The sequence below is a fragment of the Diabrotica virgifera genome, chromosome 7 (assembly GCF_917563875.1).
Source record: "Diabrotica virgifera virgifera chromosome 7, PGI_DIABVI_V3a".
Classification (NCBI taxonomy): Eukaryota; Metazoa; Arthropoda; class Insecta; order Coleoptera; family Chrysomelidae; genus Diabrotica; species Diabrotica virgifera.
The window spans coordinates 39601333-39623592 of NC_065449.1; the positions used below are offsets into that span (position 1 = coordinate 39601333).

General features: G+C 33.5%; 1 protein-coding gene across 1 annotated transcript in view; it reads left to right on the forward strand.

The window, feature by feature from the left end:
- LOC114329310 (transmembrane protein 170A) overlaps positions 1 to 15083 on the forward strand; it is a 36337-nt gene extending 21254 nt beyond the window's left edge. Inside the window, exon 3 of the mRNA XM_028278354.2 lies at positions 4950 to 15083. Within this exon, the coding sequence (XP_028134155.1) occupies positions 4950 to 5195 (246 nt within the window). The 3' untranslated portion in view covers positions 5196 to 15083. The remainder of the gene's footprint in view (positions 1 to 4949) is intronic.
- Positions 15084 to 22260: the final 7177 nt, after the last annotated feature.

Below are 22260 nucleotides of genomic sequence, written 5' to 3' on the forward strand. Positions count from 1 at the left end.
ATTAAAAAATCAAAATTTTACAAAATTTACCTAATGAAATGGCACTGGAAATCCAATCATCGTATTCTTCATAAAATTCTGCGCATATTTGATTTCACAAGTTTAAGTCTACCTTTGCAAATAAGAGGTGGGGGGAGTGGGAACCTTCTTATGAAAAAATGGCTGTAAGTCCGGTTCTGCTAAATCGAATTTTGCATACTTGGTCTTGTTGAAAACAGCTCTTTTTCGTCAATGTAAGAGTCTTATTTTCGAAAAAGCCTAATAAGTAATATGCCAGCTAGTAGGCGTTATTTAATTATTTTCGGAAATCTAGTTTTCTTTGGAGAATATTAAACACAAGTATAAATTTTAATTCTGTATTACAAAATTAGACCAAATTAGCAACATCATACCGAAAACCGCATGTCGATACCTTTTTTCTATCTCGAGATATCTTAAGAAATTTGTAAATTTTAAACAACTGTTAATGTCGCCGGTAAACGAAGTTAAGGAAAAGTAGTGTGCTATGGAAAAAACAAAGAAACATTTTCCAGATGTAAACCTACCTGTATAATTAATTAAAACAACAATAAGACAAACAACACTATAAATATAACAAAGAAATAAAAGCAACTACTTAATGACGACCTAAATGTTCAAATTGTTGCCCATCATTTTCGATGCAAACATTTACTCTTTCAAGAGTAGATTGAACAGCAGTCTCAATTTCTGCTTTCGCAATGCTTTGAATGGCGTTTCGTATTCTGTATATTCTAGATCATATTTTCTCGAGTAGTGGGCCTAGCGGCAAAAACAAGGCCTTTAATCCGTCCCCATAAATAAAAGTCTAAGGGCCGGTTTCACCAACAACAAATAAATCAATGAATAGTTATTCGTCGAATAAAATTTATTAGACGTTTATATTTTTATTGTGTTTCAATAAAATGTTGATAATTTAAAGTTAAATTGACGAATTTTCATTGTTATAGATATTTAAAGCGAGATTAGTTTGCCAATTTATTCGAAGAGTAAATAGTTATTTGATAAATAATTAAACTTAGTGAAACGTAGATATGTCAGTTTATTGGTAGAATAACTTTATTCATAGAATAAAATACAATTCGACGTTGGTGAAACCGGCCATAAAACAGTTAAATCTGTTGCTCTTGAAAGAGTAAATTAATGCTTGCATCGAAAATGATGGGCAACAATTTGAACATTTAGGCAGTCACTAAGACTAAGTAAGTAGTTGCTTTTATTTCTTTGTTATATTTTATAGTGTTGTTTGTCTTATTGTTGTTTTAATTAATTATATACGTTTACATCTGGAAAATGTTTATTTGTTTTTTCCATAGTACACTACTTTTCCTTAACCTCGTTTACCGGTGACAGTAACAGGTATGTTTAAAATTTACACATTTCTTAAGATATTTCGAGATAGAAAAAAGGTATCGACATGCGATTTTCGGTATTATGTTGCTAATTTGGTCCAATTATGTAATACAAGATTAAAAATGCATACTTGTATTTAATATTTTCCAAAGAAAACTAGATTTCAGAAAATAATTAAATAATGTCTCCAAGCTTGCATATTACTTATTAGGCTATTTCGAAAATAAGACACTTAAATTGACGAAAAAGAACTGTTTTCAACAAGATCAAGTATGCAAAATTCGATTTAGCAGAACCGGACTTACAGCCATTTTTTTACAAGAAGGTTCCCACTCATCCCCACCTCTTATTTGCAAAGGTTGACTTAAACTTGTGAAATCAAATATGCGCAGAATTTTATGAAGAATATGTACGATGATTGGATTTCCAGTGCGCTTTCATTAGGTAAATTTTGTAAAATTTTGCTTTTTTAATCTTTTATATTCAATTACGCCCTCTAGCGGTGGACCTACAATTATGAAAATAATCTCCAGGCTTTTCCCGAAGCAACTTTTGTTATAAATATTTCTTTCTCAAAGCTGTACTATAAACAGTTCCTGAGATATGGCCGAGAGCCATTCTTATTGGGACACCCGGTACAAATAAATTTGAAAATCATTATTAAAATATTGAATGGGTTGCATATGTGAGTCCATATTAAATGTAGTAATGAAACAAAGACTTACTCACAATCATTTAATTATACTTTGACGACCGGTTTCGATCTCTACATTATTCAGATCATCTTCATGTCGGCGTTACAAGTAGTTAAATGCTACAATTAAAGAAAACCAGAGTTAGAACATTGTCTGGTTGCACAAATGTTAATAGAAAACTAACTTCGAAAACATTTTTTGAAATAGAGGTTTGCAACTGTTGACATTTCAGAAAAGCGATACATACAAATGTACACTTATGAGCAACAGATACTCACAAGCATGCATAAGTAAATGGATGCATGCAGTTTATGAATATTTGTTGAAAAAGTTAAAAAATAATAGTAAAAAATAAAAAAAAATTTAAATTTTTTTTAAAAATTGAATAACTAATTAAAACATTAATCAAATAAATATGCTTCCAAAATTCAAAAAAATGTAATAATAGATAGTAATATTGCTCTGATCTACTTACATGCCGTTACAAGGGATGCGCTGCCACTTAGTTGTTAACATGTTAATACGTCCAACTTATGCTAATAGGTTAGCTGGGAGAGGTATAGGGCAAACAGACATGTTACGTAGGTCAAAACACAGTAAATTTTTTTGAAATTTGAATGGATCCTGAAGGAAGCTGCGTGCTGTGAAACAAAGGATGTTGTGTTAGACAGGAGAAAGGCAATGCTCGAGTGGATGTGTTTTAAATGTAGCTAAGTTTGAAAAGTTTGAAATCTTTGAAATCACTTTATTGTAGAAATCACTTTATTGTAGAATCTTGTACTAATGTGATGGTTCTCAATAAAGTGATTTCAAACTTAGCTACATTTAAAACACATCCACTCGAGCATTGCCTTTCTCCTGTCTAACACAACATCCTTTGTTTCACAGCACGCATCTTCCTTCAGGATCCATTCAAATTTCAAAAAAATTTACTGTGTTTTGACCTACGTAACATGTCTGTTTGCCCTATGCCTCTCCCAGCTAACCTATTAGCATAAGTTGGACGTATTAACATGTTAACAACTAAGTGGCAGCGCATCCCTTGTAACGGCATGTAAGTAGATTAGAGCAATATTACTATCTATTATTATATTTTTTTGAATTTTGGAAGCATATTTATTTGATTAATGTTTTAATTAGTTATTCAATTTTTAAAAAAATTTTTGGAAAATTTTTAAAAATTTTTTTATTTTTTATTATTATTTTTTAACTTTTTCAACAAATATTCATAAACTGCATGCATCCATTTACTTATGCATGCTTGTGAGTATCTGTTGCTCATAAGTGTGCATTTGTATGTATCGCTTTTCTGAAATGTCAACAGTTGCAAACCTCTATTTCAAAAAATGTTTTCGAAGTTAGTTTTCTATTAACATTTGTGCAACCAGACAATGTTCTAACTCTGGTTTTCTTTAATTGTAGCATTTAACTACTTGTAACGCCGACCTGAAGATGATCTGAATAATGTAGAGATCGAAACCGGTCGTCAAAGTATAATTAAATGATTGTGAGTAAGTCTTTGTTTCATTACTACATTTCATTATTAAAAGTTTACTACGTTGTTAAATTAATATCTACGTAATGAAGTGTTCAAAATGTCCTTCATTGTTAATTTTATAGTATTCTAAAGGTTGGTAGAACATGTCTATTACATTTCTTAGCTCTGCAACACTTGCTGGTTCAGTTTTATAAATTCTACTTTTCAAGTATCCCTGATAAAAATAATTTTAGGCTTTAAATCGGTTGAATGAGGAGACCATTCAATACTTACTTACTTTCTGTGTTCGGAACACCAACAACTTTAAATTTTGTACTTCCAATGGCGGGCCACCTAGATGACCCTGCCATTCGCTAAAATTAAGTCTTCTTCTGTGCAGGTCTCTCTCATCTCTATGCATGATAGTAGATGGTGATTATTCTAAAGCACACCACAGTCGCAGGTATCATCCTCCTGGTATCCCCATTTCAGGTTACTATTGTTTGAAAAGAGCCTCATTCGAAAAGAGTTTCCTTTTTCGTAGTCTTCATATTTATCTATGTACTTTTTCAAATATATTTCGATAATACACAGTGCAAAATTACTTGGAATTCCACATAATAGACGGTACATATTCACTTAATATAAAATTGGAACATGGAAGTCTAAGGGAGTCGTCGTCTTTGACCCCAAATTCATAAAAAAAATTTTATTCGTGAAATATAGGGAATTTTTTTATTACGAAATATGAGGATATCTAGAATGATATTAAAGTCGGTTAAAAAAATACTGAGTTAAAAATTGAAAATATTTCTCAATTTATTGAAGAAAAACATACATTGGGGTCAAAATTGATCACCCTTGGTCATCCGTAGACAAAATATCAAGTGAGGAATCCAATAATAATACAATATAGAGAGTGTTGTATTTAAAAAACCAAAGGGACTAATGATATCAGAAAAATGATAAATCTGACAACATTGTAAGCATCAAACTTGAAATTTACAAATTGCAGAATAGGTGTATCTCGGTTTTTGCACAAGTCGGCCCATCCATTGAAGAGATAATTAGGTGTTTTCAGACTTTTGGTTCACTCTGTATAATGTCAGTGTCAGATACCTCTAATAATGCATTGTATAATGTTGATATATTCTTTTCCGGGCTTATATGTACTGGTCTGGAATTATTTCTTCTTGGTATTAACTCTTAACGTTGCATTAACTCTAACGTTAAAGCCAGGAAATCGCTAACTCAGTTAGATATCATTCTGGCCATTAACACATTGCTGTTGATACTGCCTACCACATCCACAGATGAAACTGCGAGAAAATATAATTCCAGATCACGTCTTATATGCCCCGAAGACAATTCGTATTTACAAAACTAACGTTTGTTCTTTTGTATAGATTGCTGGACTCATAGCATTCCTAACGCTTAGGAAACACAAATTCGGCAAGTTTTTTCCAATAGCTATACTAGTCATGGGCGTGGTCACCCCAGCCGTGACAGGTGTAGTGAGTAGTGCTGCGGTAGCGTTCGTATACAGAGCATCGAGTTTACCAATGAATCCGCTTTATGCTCTATTCTGGGGTTGTGGTCAGACTATAGTAGCTGGGTGTGTGGGTTTCACGAGGATCTTGGCGACGTTGTAATTAATAGGTTAACTAAATGCAAGTCCACACAGTGAGGTGGTCAAAATCTTTGAAGCATTGTGCACTTCTTCTAGGATGAAACTATATTATTTATTTTATACTGCGGGGATATGTGTATTTTATAAGATTTAATCTGTTAGTTTTATACATTTGTATCGTTTGGAAATTGTTATTTCGGATAAGTCATGATTTACCTAAGAATATATCTTATCTCTTTAGCATCAACAGTCGTATTAATGAAGCAACAATATACAAGCTAAAAGTTTTACGAGCCGTCGCCGTGCTTCGGAGGGCACGCAAAGCCGTCAGTCACGACTGTCGTAATATAATTTATTCGGAAGGTCACATGAACTTTACTTTTTTTTCTTATTTCATATAGTTTTATCCTTTTTTACCATAAGGTATTGTGTAAAATGGTATTAAATGAGGCTACTAGAGGTTTACGACCAAAGTTGTACTTGGATAATTTACGAAATACTACAAAGAGATAAAGGGACTTAATAATAACTAAAAATTTCAAACATCGAAAGAAACTTTTTTTAATGTTACATTAGAATACTGTTTTCTTTTAAAATAACGTTAATTTATATATCTTTTAATAATATTTGTGAAACCTACTTAGTTTCCTTCTCTGATCACTTCTTTGAATTTGATACTGCCAATGTTTCATCACTTGCATTGTCCTACCAATAGGCCAAGGGTCAATCCGTGCAATTCAATAGATTTTCGAGATTATGCCCTTACCACAGTCGCACTTGTCATCTTCTTCTTCTTAGATTGCCACTTGTCATCTTCTTAGTCGCACTTGTCATTTTCTTCCAGTCCTATCCATTGACAACCGTTGCCAGTTTGCTGCGCCTATTTTTCTCCCATCATCATCTACACCATCCTTCCATCTGAGTTTTGGCCTGCCCCTATTTCTACTTCGCACAGGTTGTGACATAAGGATTCTTCTAGGAGGGTTGTTCTGCTGTGCCCATCTTAATTTTCCTATTGTTATAAGAGATACTACGTCTTTACCACCAAATATATGTTTATATCTGTGGTATACCTCGTAGTTGTACCTCCTCCTCAATACACCATTTTCACAGATGCCACCGAATATTCCTGTCAGCATCCATCGTTCAAATATAAGCAGGAGGTTTTCATCTGCCTGGGAGATAGTCCATGTCTCCGATCCATATGTTAACCATAATGTATATGGTTATTTTTGTTTTTTTGCTTAAGTTTCTGCTTATCATATGTCTACTCAGCCCAAAATAGCATTTGTTTGCTAGGATTATTCTTCGCTTGATTTCTTCTGTCATGACGTTCTCCTTGGTGATCAGGGAGCCTAAGTATGTGAATTTGTCCACCACTTCTAAGATAGAGTCATGAACCATGAATTGGTGACCGATGTTTCTGGCTCTATTATTGGGTGTTGATGCCATCATCCTAGTTTTCTCCTCGTTTACTTGCAGGCCCATGTTTTTGAGGCATTTGAGAAGGTGGTATACATTTCTTCTAGCTTGCGTGTTGTGCCTGTCAACCAGGTCCACATAATCTGCATATGCCAAAATTTGGGATGATTTATTAAAAATATTTCCTCTGTTGTCTATTCGGGCATCTCTGACGGCCTTTTGCAGAGCTACGTTGAAAAGGAGACACGCCAGCGCATCTCTCTGTCGGAGCCCAACATGCGATTCAAACGCCTGTGATTGTTCGCCCTGTATTTCGACTTTGCAAACAACTTTACGCATTGTAACCTTAACCAATCTTATCAGTTTATCAGGGATGTGGAATTCATCCATGGCTTCATACAATTTATTTCTTAGGACACTAGCATAGGCCGATCTAAAATCTACGAAAAGATGGTATGTGTCGATATTGAATTCATTGGTTTTTTCCAGTATTTGCCTTAGCGCAAAGATCTGGTCTGTTGTTGATCGACCAGGCCTAAAACCACTTTGATATTCGCCTGACTTCTATTTACAAATTTAAAAATCCTGTTTATATTGCAAGTCAAGATGTAGTAGGTTTATATATGACTTTGACTTTTAAACCTTTTTACACCTAATCATCTCCTACAACCACCTAAACCTACTACAACCATCTCATCTTCTTAGAAACCTTGCGACAAAACCGTAAAACCATTATATCTCGACTTGCACTATGCCACTCAAAACTAGGCATCTCTGACTTATCCGAAACATTTCGTACCTAAAGAAGAAGAAATAGGACTACAATACATTGTTCATATCTAGACGCTATCGTTTAGAAGCTAGGGATGCTACCCGACTGATCTTAAATTAATTCAAGCATCTTAATTAGTGACAGTGTACTACATATTCATAGGTCCGTTTTCTACTTCTTTAGGTATCTCAAACGACCTTAGGTTGGTAGTTTTGTTCATTCTTGTCATTTTGATATTATGGAAACTGAGTTTCATGTATTGTAGCTTTGGTATTAAGGTTTTTTAAGAGAAAATCATGAATTAAAGGTTAGAATGTATTGATTGACAGTATACAGTAAGCGCCACGCTAGTAGACACACGGATTCCTATGTTATTGCTAGGGTTATGGGTTAATCCGGCCCTTTCTCACATGTGACTTTCATGTCGGTTATGTCATGTATTTTAGACTTTTACAACTTTAACACATGACAACAGTAACAATGACAACTATAAACTTCAAATACACCTGTTCTACAAACTTAACAATAGTCGGTTCGCTAAACTCAGACAACTGGCTAGTGATTTTAGTAAGTAATTTTGCCAATTTGGTAAAATTGGCAAAAATTAATTACTAAATAGTTAATAATTACTAAATAGTTAGTAATTTTGACAATTTTGGCAAAATTGGCCAAAAACAAAAAATTACCTACTAAAATCAGTAGCCAGTTGTGTCTGAGTTTAGCGAACAGACTATATCTATGTTTATACAGTGAACTCTCCCTTGAACGGACAGTAGTCGTTCCGCATAAAGTGTCCGTTTAAAGGAGGTGTCCGTTGAAGAGAAAAAAATATGTTAACTTAAAATTTTTAAAATTAAGTGCATGTACATATTGTAACAACACGAGCGTTCAGGTATTTATTTACGACTTTATTATTTATTTATACAAGTTTACTTTACAAACTTTAGCTTAAGACTAAACTCTATTTACAAATATGCCCGTATTTATACCCAGTTGTTATTCTGGAACAATCGACGCCCATCTCTAGCTATCAGCTTGTTCCGCCTACGGGACGTACGTTCGAGAAGTCTCTCCTCCTCTCCGCCGAGGCCTAGATCATTCGATTACGTCATTCTCGAGGTGTTTACTGTTATACGGCGGTCGGCCAAGATTTCTCTTTCGTTACAATATGTATGTATTACTTATATGCACATACAAATAGAAATACTAGTTTAACATTACATAGCACAAGTTGTGGATGAGACGCAGCATTGTCTCTAGGAACAAAAGAACTTTTCGATTTTCTCTCTGCATTTTTCTATTAAATGTATTTAGCCAGCCTGTCATGATTTCCGTTGTCATTTGTTATGCACGACTTCTTGTTGATGTACCATTCGATAGGTAATTGTTCTGCGTGCGAAACCTTGAACCAACGTGGACTTTTACTGTTTCTCGTTACCAGTGTCCTTTCTTTGTCCCCCATCATATTGGTGCAAAATATAATTGTGATTCTATCTTTAGAAGCCTTACCTCCAGTGCACCTTTCTCCTTTCAGGGTATAAGTTTTCTTGGGTAATGCTGTTAACTCTAAAAAAATAATCGCCTCTCATCTGCGTTAAAAATGTCTCGCGGAGAGTATACTTTCTCATTAAAGTGAGCAGTTTTTCCTTCCAGTTAGAAACCACTAATAAATCTACAGGAGCTGTTTCGTCACACACAGATTTGAAGCAAATATATGGCGTCGCTTACAAAATTTTTCGAGCCATCCACCAGAAGCTTGTACATTAACGCTTAGTTGCCCTGCAACTTCTAATGCATTGTATTGAATAATTTTACCAGAAACAGGAATATTTTTAGACCGCACTTTACAAAATCAATCGAAAACAATTACCTATTTCTAGGTCTAATGCAGCACCCCAATCGACTTTTTCTTTCATCAAACTTAAAACTTCCTTTTGGTAGTTTTGGCGGACTCCATATTATTCACGTTGCAAAAACACTCATAAAAATAATTGAATAATCTTAATCAGACATTTCGGTTAAAATTCTTAAATCCTTGTTCCAGTCAAAACAATAATTTATTCCTGGTGTCGCATTTCTTTCATCGACGGACACACACATTAAATTTTTATTACGTGAACAGTATCAAATATCACGTTGTAGACATCTTTGTTGATTTTAAAATGTATTATACGCATTTATATTGCAAAATATTTGAAAAAAAATGTTAATTTTCTTCATTTACTGTCCGTTCTTACCCTCATTTACTGTCCGCGTGCGTTCTTGAGAGTGTCCGTCTAACGGAGTTAGAGGGTACAGGTTCATATATCGCCGAATGATTTTTGTTTTAAAAAACATCCGTATAGAGGAGGTGTCCGGCGAAGAGAAGTGTCCGTTAAGAGAGAGTTTACTGTATACATTTTCTGGCGTTCTAGACGTCACTAGACATTTCTAGGTTATTCAATGACATCTCGAATATTCTCCAACTGAATACTTCTTCTTTTACGCCAAGGAACTTTTTCTATGTAGGATCAATATGTTTACTTCGGTATAAAAGTAAACAGTGCAACAAGTGAAGGGTCCAGGACTGTATTAGACTAATGTGCCGTGTGTCTACTAGCGTAAAGGTTACTGTATAAGCAAACAATTTAATGCATTTAAGGCAACTCAACAATTTCTTCTTTTACAATGGCGTTGCTTCATTCTTCTTTGTAATCTATTTAAGATTTAAAATTTTTGTGGAATATATTGGAAAAAGGAGAATAAAAAATATTTATCATAACTAATTGACATATTATGAGATCAATATACTATAATTGTTTAGGAAATCGTTGTTAAATTTGAAAGCTTGTGAAATCGGAAAAAAATATATTATGGTTTCACTCTTAATAAAAAACCTTTTGATCAAACCGATATTATAGTTTTAAAAGGTCATATTTGATATGTCACTATTATTGTCATTTAGACATTAACAGAAAAATATTTTTGACAATCTACGGACAACTTTCCTGTAGCAGGTATACGTTTCAGGCATTTTTTCGACGAACTTCTAAAGGTAGCAAAAATGATAAATGTTCGGATAAAAATACATAGTCTTAGTTTACATAATTTAACAGTTTTGAGTTTGAGTAGATTGTTTAAAATTTAGTCGAAATTTCGCAGCACTGCAACTTTCTTCGTTTACACTAATATTTAAGGTGTAAACTACATATATTTTAAATAAGCTATGACGTCACGTTGTAATTTAAAAACAGTAAAATCGCCTGTAAACAATTACGTCATTGCATGTTTATAATAAATGAGTTATACAACACTTCTGTTAAAGGCTTTAACTGGGATTCGTCGAAACCAGAGCAATAATACAATTAATTATAGAACAGCTAAAGCCTATTTGTAAAAAGATATTGTTCTACGCTAAGCTATTGTGATTATTCAAAATTTTATATTATATTGGATATAACATACTACTAATTTCACGAATGTGAACATTTCTGAAAGGTACATACCATCAATCGATTGTCTTTCCATGATGTTTCCAGTTATTCACTGAAATCTGCTATTTTCTATCTTATTCTTTAAGTGACATCTCCGCGACGGTGGTCGGCAATCATCATAGCTATTGGGACTAGAGACGGCTGCTCTGAACAGTTCATTTGATGTACATCCGTACCATTCTCTCAGGTTACGCAGACACGATATTCTGCGTCTCCCTATGCTTCTTTTTCCTTGAATCTTTCCCTGCATAATCAATTGGAGCAAGTTGTATCTCTCTCCACGTGTAATATGTCCGAGGTATTTTAATTTTCTTGTTTTGATTGTATTCAAGATTTCCATTTCTTTATTAATATTTCTCAGAACTTCTTTGTTTGTGACTTGTTCTGTCCACAACATTTTCAGAATTCTTCTGTACACTCACAGCTCGAATGATTCTAGTTTTTTCATTGATGTCACATTGAAGGTCCAAGCTTTCAGTCCATAAAACAAAGTCGAGAAAACGTAGCACCTAGCCAACCTAACTCTTATCTCCAACTTTAAATATCTTGTGCAGAGCACTTTTCTCATTTTGTTAAAATTTGCTTTAGCCTTTTCTATTCTGATTTTGATTTCCTGGAAGTAATCATCTGTGGAGTTGATCATTGTTCCCAGATATGCATATTGGTCGACTCGTTTTACATATTGGATCAGTTTAGGAAGAGATTCTCGTTATGTTTTTGAGTTTTCGATATTCTCATAAATTTTGTCTTCTTTTCTATCTAAAACTCCACAAACATTTAGTATTTACTAAAGGCAGATGTTTCAGCGTCAACTCTACAGTGAAGTATTTCAACATATGAACAACTATTTATGTGTGGATGGTGATTATGGTGAACACATTTAAGAGGGGAGAATGGTTTGCCTATACTTAATTATTAATAGCTGTCTCATTTGCTTGTTCAAATAATCGTGTGTGCTTATGTCTTTTTAAAAGTTCTGTCTGTTTGTCCTATGTAAACTTTTAAAGAAGTTAATTTATGAACACTGTCTCATATTCCATAATTACCCCATTCTGCACTTGAGGAGCCAGACGTTTAGCCATAGACATGGTCGCAAGATTATAGTCGCTACTATGTTCGTTCAATAAGTCCTTGGCATCTCCAATAGGTGGAGTGTGTAGTATAGAAAATACTTTAACCCCTTCGTGCCAGACCGTCATTCGGCAAGTCGGCTCCTATATACGGATTCGAGCGCTTACCGAGTCGGTTAAAATACACACTACAACTAATTAAAGTTAATCTATTAATAAAACTAATTTTAGAAATAAAACTATTTTTATTAAATTTATTATTCTACATAGTATGTGAGTTAAATTAATTTTTATCCATAAAATACCATTTTAAACAAAAATTATTAAAAAGTATAAACAAGATAATTCGGATGGAATTCCCCAGATTATTTTGTGCTTGATATCGTCCCAGTCTCCTAATCTGGGAAATTCCATCCGAATGATCTTGCAAGGGATAGTAAGGTAAGTTGTAAACAGCGGCACAGTAACTTCACCTCCCACACAATCCCATCAGTCAAACATCCAAACAACCTTATCACCAATCAAATTAACTAAATCTAATCTCCTCCTGGACATCACCCAATTTTAGGCGTGGCCACTTTTAGATTTGAATAAGGTAATTCTGACGGAACAAAAATACCTGAAATATGATGCAGATGGTGGCACCGCCGTATGAGCGAAAACTCATGATGCACCCGTGTGCATCACCGTACTGAGCGGACAGTCAAGCATGATGCACACGGGTGCATCACCGTACCGAAGGGGTTAAGCATCATTTTTCAACTAGCGGTACGAAAATGGTAATCTGCGCAGGTTTTTCTTAGAATGCGTGTATTGTATGTATTATATCATTCACTGAGGTAATTTTTCTTTATGTACCTACACTGTTTTATATCAAATATAATATAATTATATTTTCATTTGGAAAATTGAACAAAATAATTTAGGAAAGTGACAAGATATTAGGTTATATTGCTGCGAAATTAAAAAAGTTACCTAAAATATTTGATGCTAAAGTGTCATAACTTTGTACTGTGATATCCTTTTATTTATACATCGTAATTAACAAAAAGTTTCATAATTAAAAAACTACGTGTAAAGATATATTCAAATGCATAAAACTGTTGAGTTCCTTCCTTCTAGATCGATCAACTTAATACCCTATTAATTCCTCCCCTTAATCCCTTAATTTCCTATTACCAGAACAATTCAGTAGTTCACATTGAACCAGATTCTTAAGTTTTGAAGCTGCCAGATTGTTCGCCTCATTCTCTCATATAATTTTCTTTGTAGAGTAAGTTGAAGCAGCCTAATTTTGTATATAATCCTATATTAATGATTCGATGGATTCAGAAAAGTCTCAAACACGCTTGCATTACCAAATTTCTAAAGCATTCTTGTTTTATTGGCCACAATTGCCTTTTTGCATTTCACGGTGATGTGTACTCACCCCAGAGAGATTTAAACAATATAAATGGGTTTTGGAACTAAAACCCAACTTTAAATAGATCAAAAGGTGCAGAAAAACATTGTCCTTCTATTCTGAAGCGAAATTTGACACGATAGATCGGAATTGCCAACATACAAATAAACATTGTATCGACTTGGAGTAAGTCATAGACATTTTATATATGTCTGGAATTAATTACGGGAAATATCTTCTTCTTCTTTTACCGGTTGGTGATTTATCTCTTGTTATTTTGACCACACGTGTCTCCCCCATTCTGGTTATGTGTTTATTCCATTCTTTTTTTTTTATATTGTGTGTCCCTTCGTTTATACACTCTATGTTACATTGTCTTCTAATGTCTTCACTCCTTTTTCAATCTCTCAACGTATTACCTGTAATTCTTCTCAGTGTTCTCATCTCTGCCGTTTCCAATTTCCAATAGTCTTTGTGTTGTGGCTGTATCGGGTCTTGTTTCTGCTTATGTCATTATTGGTCTTAACACTGACTTTATAAATTCTTGACTTCATCTCAGTGTTAATATGTTGGTTTAGCCATATAGTCTTATTGAGACATCCTGCCAATGTATTTGATTTTTTGTACTTGATTTCTCACTTCTTTGTCCAGGTCTCGGTAGCTTGACAATGTAATTCCAGGGCATTTTATTTCCATTACTTATTCAATACTGATACCATCAATTTCTATTTTACATCTGATTGGTTCTTTACTGATTAGTATTGTTTTAGTTTTCTGAGATGAAATTGTCATATTGAATTTGCTTTCATGTTAAACCTGTGGACTAATCTATGCAGATTATCTTCATCTTGGGCTATCAATATTGCGTCGTCTGCGTAACAGAGTATTTTTACCCCTTTGTTTCCCATTCTGAATTATCTTCCTTTGTTGACGTTTTTGATGATTTCATCCATGATTAAATTAATGAGCATAGGACTCAATGAGTCTCCCTGCCTTATTCCACTGCCTATGTCTAGAGCTTCTGTAAGTTGTCCATATATTCTGACTTCCATTTTGTTGTTTTGGTACTTGCTTTCAATAGTTTTTATGATATCTAGGGGGAATTCTCTATTATACAGAAGATGGATTACATCTTTGAGTCCTACTCTGTCAAATGCTTTCTTGAAGTCAATCAGATATAGAAATGCTGGTCTATTATACTCTAGTGATTTCTCTTTCTTGAGGAGAAACAGATAGAGTAACAACCAAAAAAACAAAGAAAGAAAAGTATACTATGATGTAGTTGTTTGTCGAAAAGATCTTTGTTTGTGATGTTGAATTATTTGAATTTATTTTTATTGTCAAATCGTCATTGAAACGCTCAATCTTCACTGTAAATTATTGTTATACAGTTAAATCAAAACAGATCTCAGTGATTTTGTTATTTATTTTCCGTTATAGATTTTTAAAGAATCTGTAGCATTTAAATTGTCAGAAGTGTGTGTATTTAAAGTCTTGGTTTTGTTGATAAATCAAATAGAATTTCTTGATTATGAAACTCTTTGTTGCAAATATATTTTTTGTAGAGTTGTTGGCTTTAGTAAGTTATTTATAAACACGAAAAAAGTTTTGTACAAATTTTAGAAATGTATTACTTTGTTCAAACAAACATAAATACTATTTAGTAATCATCGGATATGTAGTAAATCTCTGGTAATAGCAAAACTGGACCAGGAAGATTCTTCACGTATTAAAACATATACTTATATAATAAAACTTTAAAAAGGGTAAACCCTGTAGTTGGCTATATACCTTCGATAAAACAACGTATAATGAAGTAAACATTTCTGTTATTGTATAAAGGTATATGAATTTATTAAAAATTCCTTAAAATTTATCCACAAGGTAGTGGAAAATTACAATGCACAAAACGTTTTCGGTCAAAACTGACCATCAGCAGTGTTAACGTCGAGTATACAAGTATTTGAAACTAGCCACTTAAATAGGTGTAAAAATAAAAGACTAAGTTTTCAATCTAATAGCACATAAAACAACATCAAAAAATGTTACTCTACATTCTACCAGATTGAAAACAATGGGAACCTTCTCTGGTTACACTTCCAAGGCTTCTACAATTTGCAAGTCATACGGATGCTGAGACTACAGAAGATGAGGGAATCTTACAATTTATAATTCACGTCCTATCTGCTCAGCGCGGTAAAGTTCCAACGAGGATGGTTCCCTTCGTACTCCAATCGGAGTAAACATGTAAATAAAAAATGAATAACCATTTTCAATTTCGTCGCAACACGAAACTACAGCCGCATCATTATTCTATTTCAATCAGAGAGTGCAGCAAGCACCAATACCGGTTTCGAAACTTATTAGTCTCTCATCAGGAGGCACATACGCTGCTCTCTCTGACCCAACTAGGACAAACCCCTGCGTGCAGTCACGGATTGCAACGAACGAAATGGCTGGGATGCCCTAGCGGCAACTGCTAGCAAAAGACTAAGTTTTCAATCTAATAGCACATAAAACAACATCAAAAAATGTTACTCTACATCCTACCAGATTGAAAACAAGGTGTAAAAACCTCTAAACTACATTATTGCTACATTTAACATTGAAAAGTAGTCGACATTAAGTCGATGTATTAAGATTTATGGAATACCATGTGGATGCACTTCATCCTTGCTCGAAATTGCACATAGTGCTCTAGTGATAGGTTAAGGACCAACTACTTGGTCCTTAAGCTAACTTTTCAATGTTAAATGTAGCAATAATGTAATTTAGAGGTTTTTACACCTATTGGAGTGGCTAGTTTCAAATACTTGTACACTGATGATTGACTTGACGTTCACACTGATGATGGTCAGGTTTGACCGAAAACGTTTTGTGCATTGTAATTTTCCACTACCTTGTGAATAAATTTTAAGGATTTTTCATAATAAATTCATATACCTACATACAACAAAAGTGTTTACTTCATTCTACGTTGTATTATACTATAAAAAATTAATTTATATCAACTAATATGTCATAAAATATAATCAGAATATGCATTACCAAATACTCATAATTAATCACTTTAGCAATAAGAACTTTTTAAAAATATTCACAGTATCAAGTATCAATTTGATCTAAATGACGTACATTCACTGAATTTTTCTCAGAAGTCAATTGTGTCTACGGTTAGAAGTAGGTCTCCATATTTTCCAATTTTCCCGATTATTTACTGGTTTTAAATAGTTCCCTGTTTTTATTTATAGTTTTCAGCCAATCTGGATCTTCTCAACTAATATATATATATATATATATATATATATATATATATATATATATATATATATATATATATATATATCAAATAGATGAAATAGAGAATGTGGAAAAATCCCCTTACGAACAATTCACACATCCACCATTTCGGGCTGGGAAAAATTTTTCGAATAGAATCAAAGATCCAAACACCAGTTCTTAGAAATGTGTTTCGCCCTCTTCATATATATATATATATATATATATATATATATATATATATATATATATATATATATATATAAAGTAGTTTGGTATTATTGACTGACAATATGTAGATACAAGTTTTTATTGAGGTTGCAGTCAGTGTAAGGGGCAGGATGAGAGAAACTCTTTGTTACAATCGAGCTTTCGCAAAATTTATTTGCTTCGTCAAGATTAGAACGTGAGGTTAGTTCATTAATTTAACATTTCCATAAAACATAATTATATAAAAATATCCTTATTTTAATCGTTTCCAAATTTCAATGTTTTAATTTTTACAATTTCTAATGAAAAATTTTGATTTATTAATTTAGTTCTAAATTTGATTAATGCCAGCTAATTAACTAATTAATTAATAATTAACTGGCATTAATCAAATTTAGAACTAAATTAATAAATCAAAATTTTTCATTAGAAATTGTAAAAATTAAAACATTGAAATTTGGAAACGATTAAAATAAGGATATTTTTATATAATTATGTTTTATGGAAATGTTAAATTAATGAACTAACCTCACGTTCTAATCTTGACGAAGCAAATAAATTTTGCGAAAGCTCGATTGTAACAAAGAGTTTCTCTCATCCTGCCCCTTACACTGACTGCAACCTCAATAAAAACTTGTATCTATATATATATATATATATATATATATATATATATATATATATATATATATATATATATATATATATATATAGATATATATATATAATATAATATATATCGGTCAAAATCCAGATATCATGAATTCCGCCATGGTCACCGTAGCAAACCAAGTTTTGAAACCAGAAAAAGACCCAATAAAGAAAAAGGATTGGATGACCGATAAAATACTAGACCTGATTCAACAAAGAAGAAATTGGAAAAACAAAGACGAAATTCGGTATAGAGAGATATATCGACAAATAAGATACGAGGTTAAGCGAGCAAAAGAGGACTGGATGGAACAAAGATGTCGTGAAATGGAAGAACTACAAAGAAAACATGACGAGTTTAATATACATAAAAAGCTTAAAGAAATTACCTACACTCAGAGAAAAAGAACTCCTCACTTTATGAGAAACTCCAAAGGTAAAATAATTCTCGACTTGGATGAAAAAATGGAAGAATGGACTAACTATATAAAAGAGCTCTTCCTGGATACGAGGCCACCACTTAACACCACAAAGTATACGAATACTGGTCCTAGTATTTTAAAAGCGGAAGTAGAGAAAGCCATCAAACAGAGCAAAAATGGGAAATCTCCAGGCCCTGACCAAATACCATCAGACTGGCTCAAACTTCTGGATGACGACAATGTCTCACAACTAACAAACATTTATAACCATATATACGAGACTGAAATGATGCCACAGATATGGTTAGAGTCTACATTTATTCCACTCCCAAAAAAACCTAATACATCATCGTGTAAAGACTTTAGACTAATTAGTCTCATGAGCCACCCTCTCAAGCTACTTCTTAAGATAATTCTTAATAGAATCAAGCAGAAATGTGAAGAGACAATGGGAAACAAACAATTCGGTTTCAGAGGAGGATTGGGAACAAGGGAAGCTTTGTTCTCAATGTTAACATTACTTCAACGATCATGGGAAGTACAGAAACCAATTTACGTCTGCTTTATAGATTTTGAGAACGCGTTTGATAGAGTTCAACATGATAGGTTGTTTGAATATGTAGAAATGATTGGAATAGATGATAAAGATCTGAGACTTTTACAACATCTATATTGGAATCAAGCAGCTTCTATTCTGGTAGACGGCAAAGAAGCGGACAAAATTTGCATTCAAAGAAGTGTCAGACAGGGTTGTGTGTTATCCCCAACTTTGTTTAATGTATACTCAGAAATAATTTTTAATGAAGCCTTGGAAGGACAATGTGGAGTTCGAATCGGGGGAGAAACTCTTAACAACATCAGATATGCAGACGACACCGCGATCATGGCTGAAAATATCGAAGATCTTCAACTCCTTATAGACCGAGTTACTAGAGAATGCTCCAATAACGGACTTAACATAAATGCAACAAAGACAAAGTTACTTGTGGTTAGTAAACAAGACGTCGGCCCTATGCAACTAATTGCCAGTGATGAATCAATAACAAAAGTTAACCATTTTAAATACCTAGGATGTTGGATAAACGAGACACTAAATCCGGATGAAGAAATTAAAACTCGTATAGAAATTGCAAGAGGGGCCTTTATGAAACTTAGATCTATTCTGAGCAACTCTCAGCTGAACTTACAACTAAGAATCAAGTTCCTAAAGTGTTATGTGTATCCTGTATTACTATATGGATGTGAAACCTGGATCATGAAGGTTAACATGATGAACAAGTTAGAAGCCTTTGAGATGTGGTCGTATCGTAGAATGCTCAGAATATCTTGGGTTCAACGCATTTCAAACAGAGAAGTCTTAAACAGAGTTGGCCAAGGCGAAGGTGACTTAATGAAGATGATAAAAAAGAGAAAACTTGAATATCTGGGGCATATAATGAGAGGTAGGAGATACAGTATGCTGCAGTTAATACTCAATGGGAAGATCGACGGAAAAAGAGGAATTGGTCGAAAGAAATATTCATGGCTCCGAAACCTTCGTCAATGGACTGGCTTATCAGCAGATCAATTGTTACATGCCGCACAAGATCGAGAACGATATCGGCAAATTGTTATGGAAGCTACCCACGCCTAAATTTGGGCACGGTACTTAAAGAAGAAGAAGGATCTTCTCCTTATACTTTGGGCGGTTGTCTGTACTCTTCAAACCATCTATAGAGAGCCGTTTTCAGCTCTGCGACATACGTTGGCTACGTCTTTGATGTTAATTAGCCAGGAATGATGTTTTCTTCCCCGATATCGGTGCTCTTGTAATTTTCCTTGCAAAATTATGTTGTATTGGCTTCTCCTGAGGATATGACCATGGTAGGAAATTTTTCTTTCCTTAAAGGTAGGTTGAGTAGTTCTCTTCACGGTCTGCAGTTCTTAAAATTTTTTTATTCATGGCATCTGCGGCCACATTTCAAAGGTTCAATGGGATTCAGTATCATAACCTTAATTATCTGTCTCCATAGAGTAAAACGGGTCATATGTAGCACGTCATAACGCCTAGTTCAAGTGCAAATCGGAAACTGCAAGCTAATAATTTTTAAATTTGACAAATATTGTTCTTGCATAATTGATTCTTTGATTTGATGACAAAGTTTAATTTCTTTGTCGCAGTCATATTTTTCGTTGATTCCTGATATGTATAAAAAACAGTTGTTTTTAGAACTCTGCTGAACTCTTTTAATACCTAGCGACGTATTAGTATAATAAAGTATTTATGGATTACCGTCGAAGGCCGATATGATCAACCAAAAACGAAGATGTATTTGGTGATTTTTCTAGTGACTTTCTTGGCTGTGAATCTGTCTTTTTAGTTTACTCCTCCTGATTTAAAAACAAAACATAATCTGATAATTTTTTTTGTATACTCAATTGTTCCATTGCTCGTTACATTTTAGCCCTATCGACTTTATCATATGCTTGTCTAAAATCCACAAACAAAATATGCAGAGAGTCTATACCTTCGTAACAAGGTGTGTATATCTCGTTTAAGGAGAAGATTTGGTCTATAGTAGATCTTATCTTTCTAAAGGTAGCCTGGTACTCTTGTAGGATTCTTTCCGTATAGCAATTTTTTAATGGATATTTGGTTGAAATGGGCATAAATTCCGTGAATGTACATTAATGCCTGGTTGCATCAACAGATCTTAAGCTTAAGACGTGCTTTAAGCTCAGCTTACGAAACAATGAGCATTGAGCTCAGCATAAGACTCGAAAATTATGGTGCAACGTAAGTGAGACTCAAAACGGCCCTATCTAAAAGCTGAGCTGGGCTAAGCTGGACCTTAAGATTTGTTGGTGCAACCAGGCATAACTGTCTCATTTTTTTTTTATAAGATTTGTTTGAAGTATTGCTATTATATAGATAGTTAAAGTACCTGCCAGAGGAGTGTTCATATTTATAAAAAGATACGGAAGCTATTGCTTGACAGACATTTGACTATTTAGTGTCTTCAACCAGATAACATTTCCAATCTGTAAAATAGAAGATTTCCTGGTTCTGTAGTGCTTACCGTCTATAGCAACGACCAAAAATTGCGAATACGCAATTACTAGGTATCCAAAAGTGAAAAACGGTTGACTATTTGATTTTTATTAAAATAATTAACGCTTGTCAGAATCTATTCATTTCTGATTTGTTTAAATATGTTTGAGAAGTAAAGTATGAAACATTTGAGTATATGTTGCTTAGGGCTTTGTTTTTATACAGGGTGTCCAGAAACTCTACCGACAAACGAAGACAGTAGATTCTTCAGATAATTTTAAGACAATTTAGCTCAATTTACCTAGTCCGAAAATGCTTCCTAAGGGAGTTAGAGCTCTTTGAAGATGGCGCCTTGTAAATAGTTTTTCTTAAATAGCTCCAGAACGCTTCAATTTAGAAAAACGAATATCGGTACGTATATTTATCTTCCTGAGATAAATCGATTCCATCCATTGCCAATTTCTAATACCTATCATAGGCGTCCGTTTTGGGTAGGGCAAAGGGTATTTTATCACATAACTTTTTTTTGTGTTTAAATTTTAAGCATTTTTGATACTGGATTATTAAATTGTGAGGTATTCTAGTATTAAAAGGTACTCTTGTTTTAAGTCGGTAGGACACACGGTTTTCTAGAAAAATCGATTTGAAAATTTTTCGTTTATTGAATTTAAATAAAAATTAAAAAAAAATTAAAAAAAAAACGGTGTACTTTACCGACTTAAATCAGGAGTAACTTTTAGTACTAGAATACCTCATAACTTAATAATCTCGAGTCAAGAATGCTTAAAAATTAAAGATAAAATGTGCGACAAAATAACCGTTGACCTACCCAAAACGGACGTATATGACCCGTACTAGAAATTCGCAATGAATGGAGTCGATTTATCTTTAGAAGATAAATATATCTACCAATTTTCGTTTTTTCTATAGAAGCGTTCTGGAGTTATTTAAGAAAAGCTAATTCCAAGACGCCATCTTCAAAGAGCTCTAGCTCCCTTAGGAAGCATTTTCGGACTATGTGAATTTGGTTAAATTGTCTTAAAATTGTCTGAGGAATCTCCTGTCTGCGTTTGTCGGTAGAGTTTCTGGACACCCTGTATAATAATTGGTAAATTGTTTGATGCTGATACTTTTTCGTCATAATTTTAATTTAGTGATAAATATGTAACTCCACTTTTGACAAAATTTGCTAACGTGGCAAAACACATAAATATGTAAATGACAACAGTGTAGTTTTTCGTGTGCATAAAAGACATGTAGTTTTCAAAAATGACTCATCAAACACCAGGCACCAGCCTACAGGTCAACAAATGAAGTCGAGAACGGACCAACATCTCTGTTGGCATTTGCTCAGC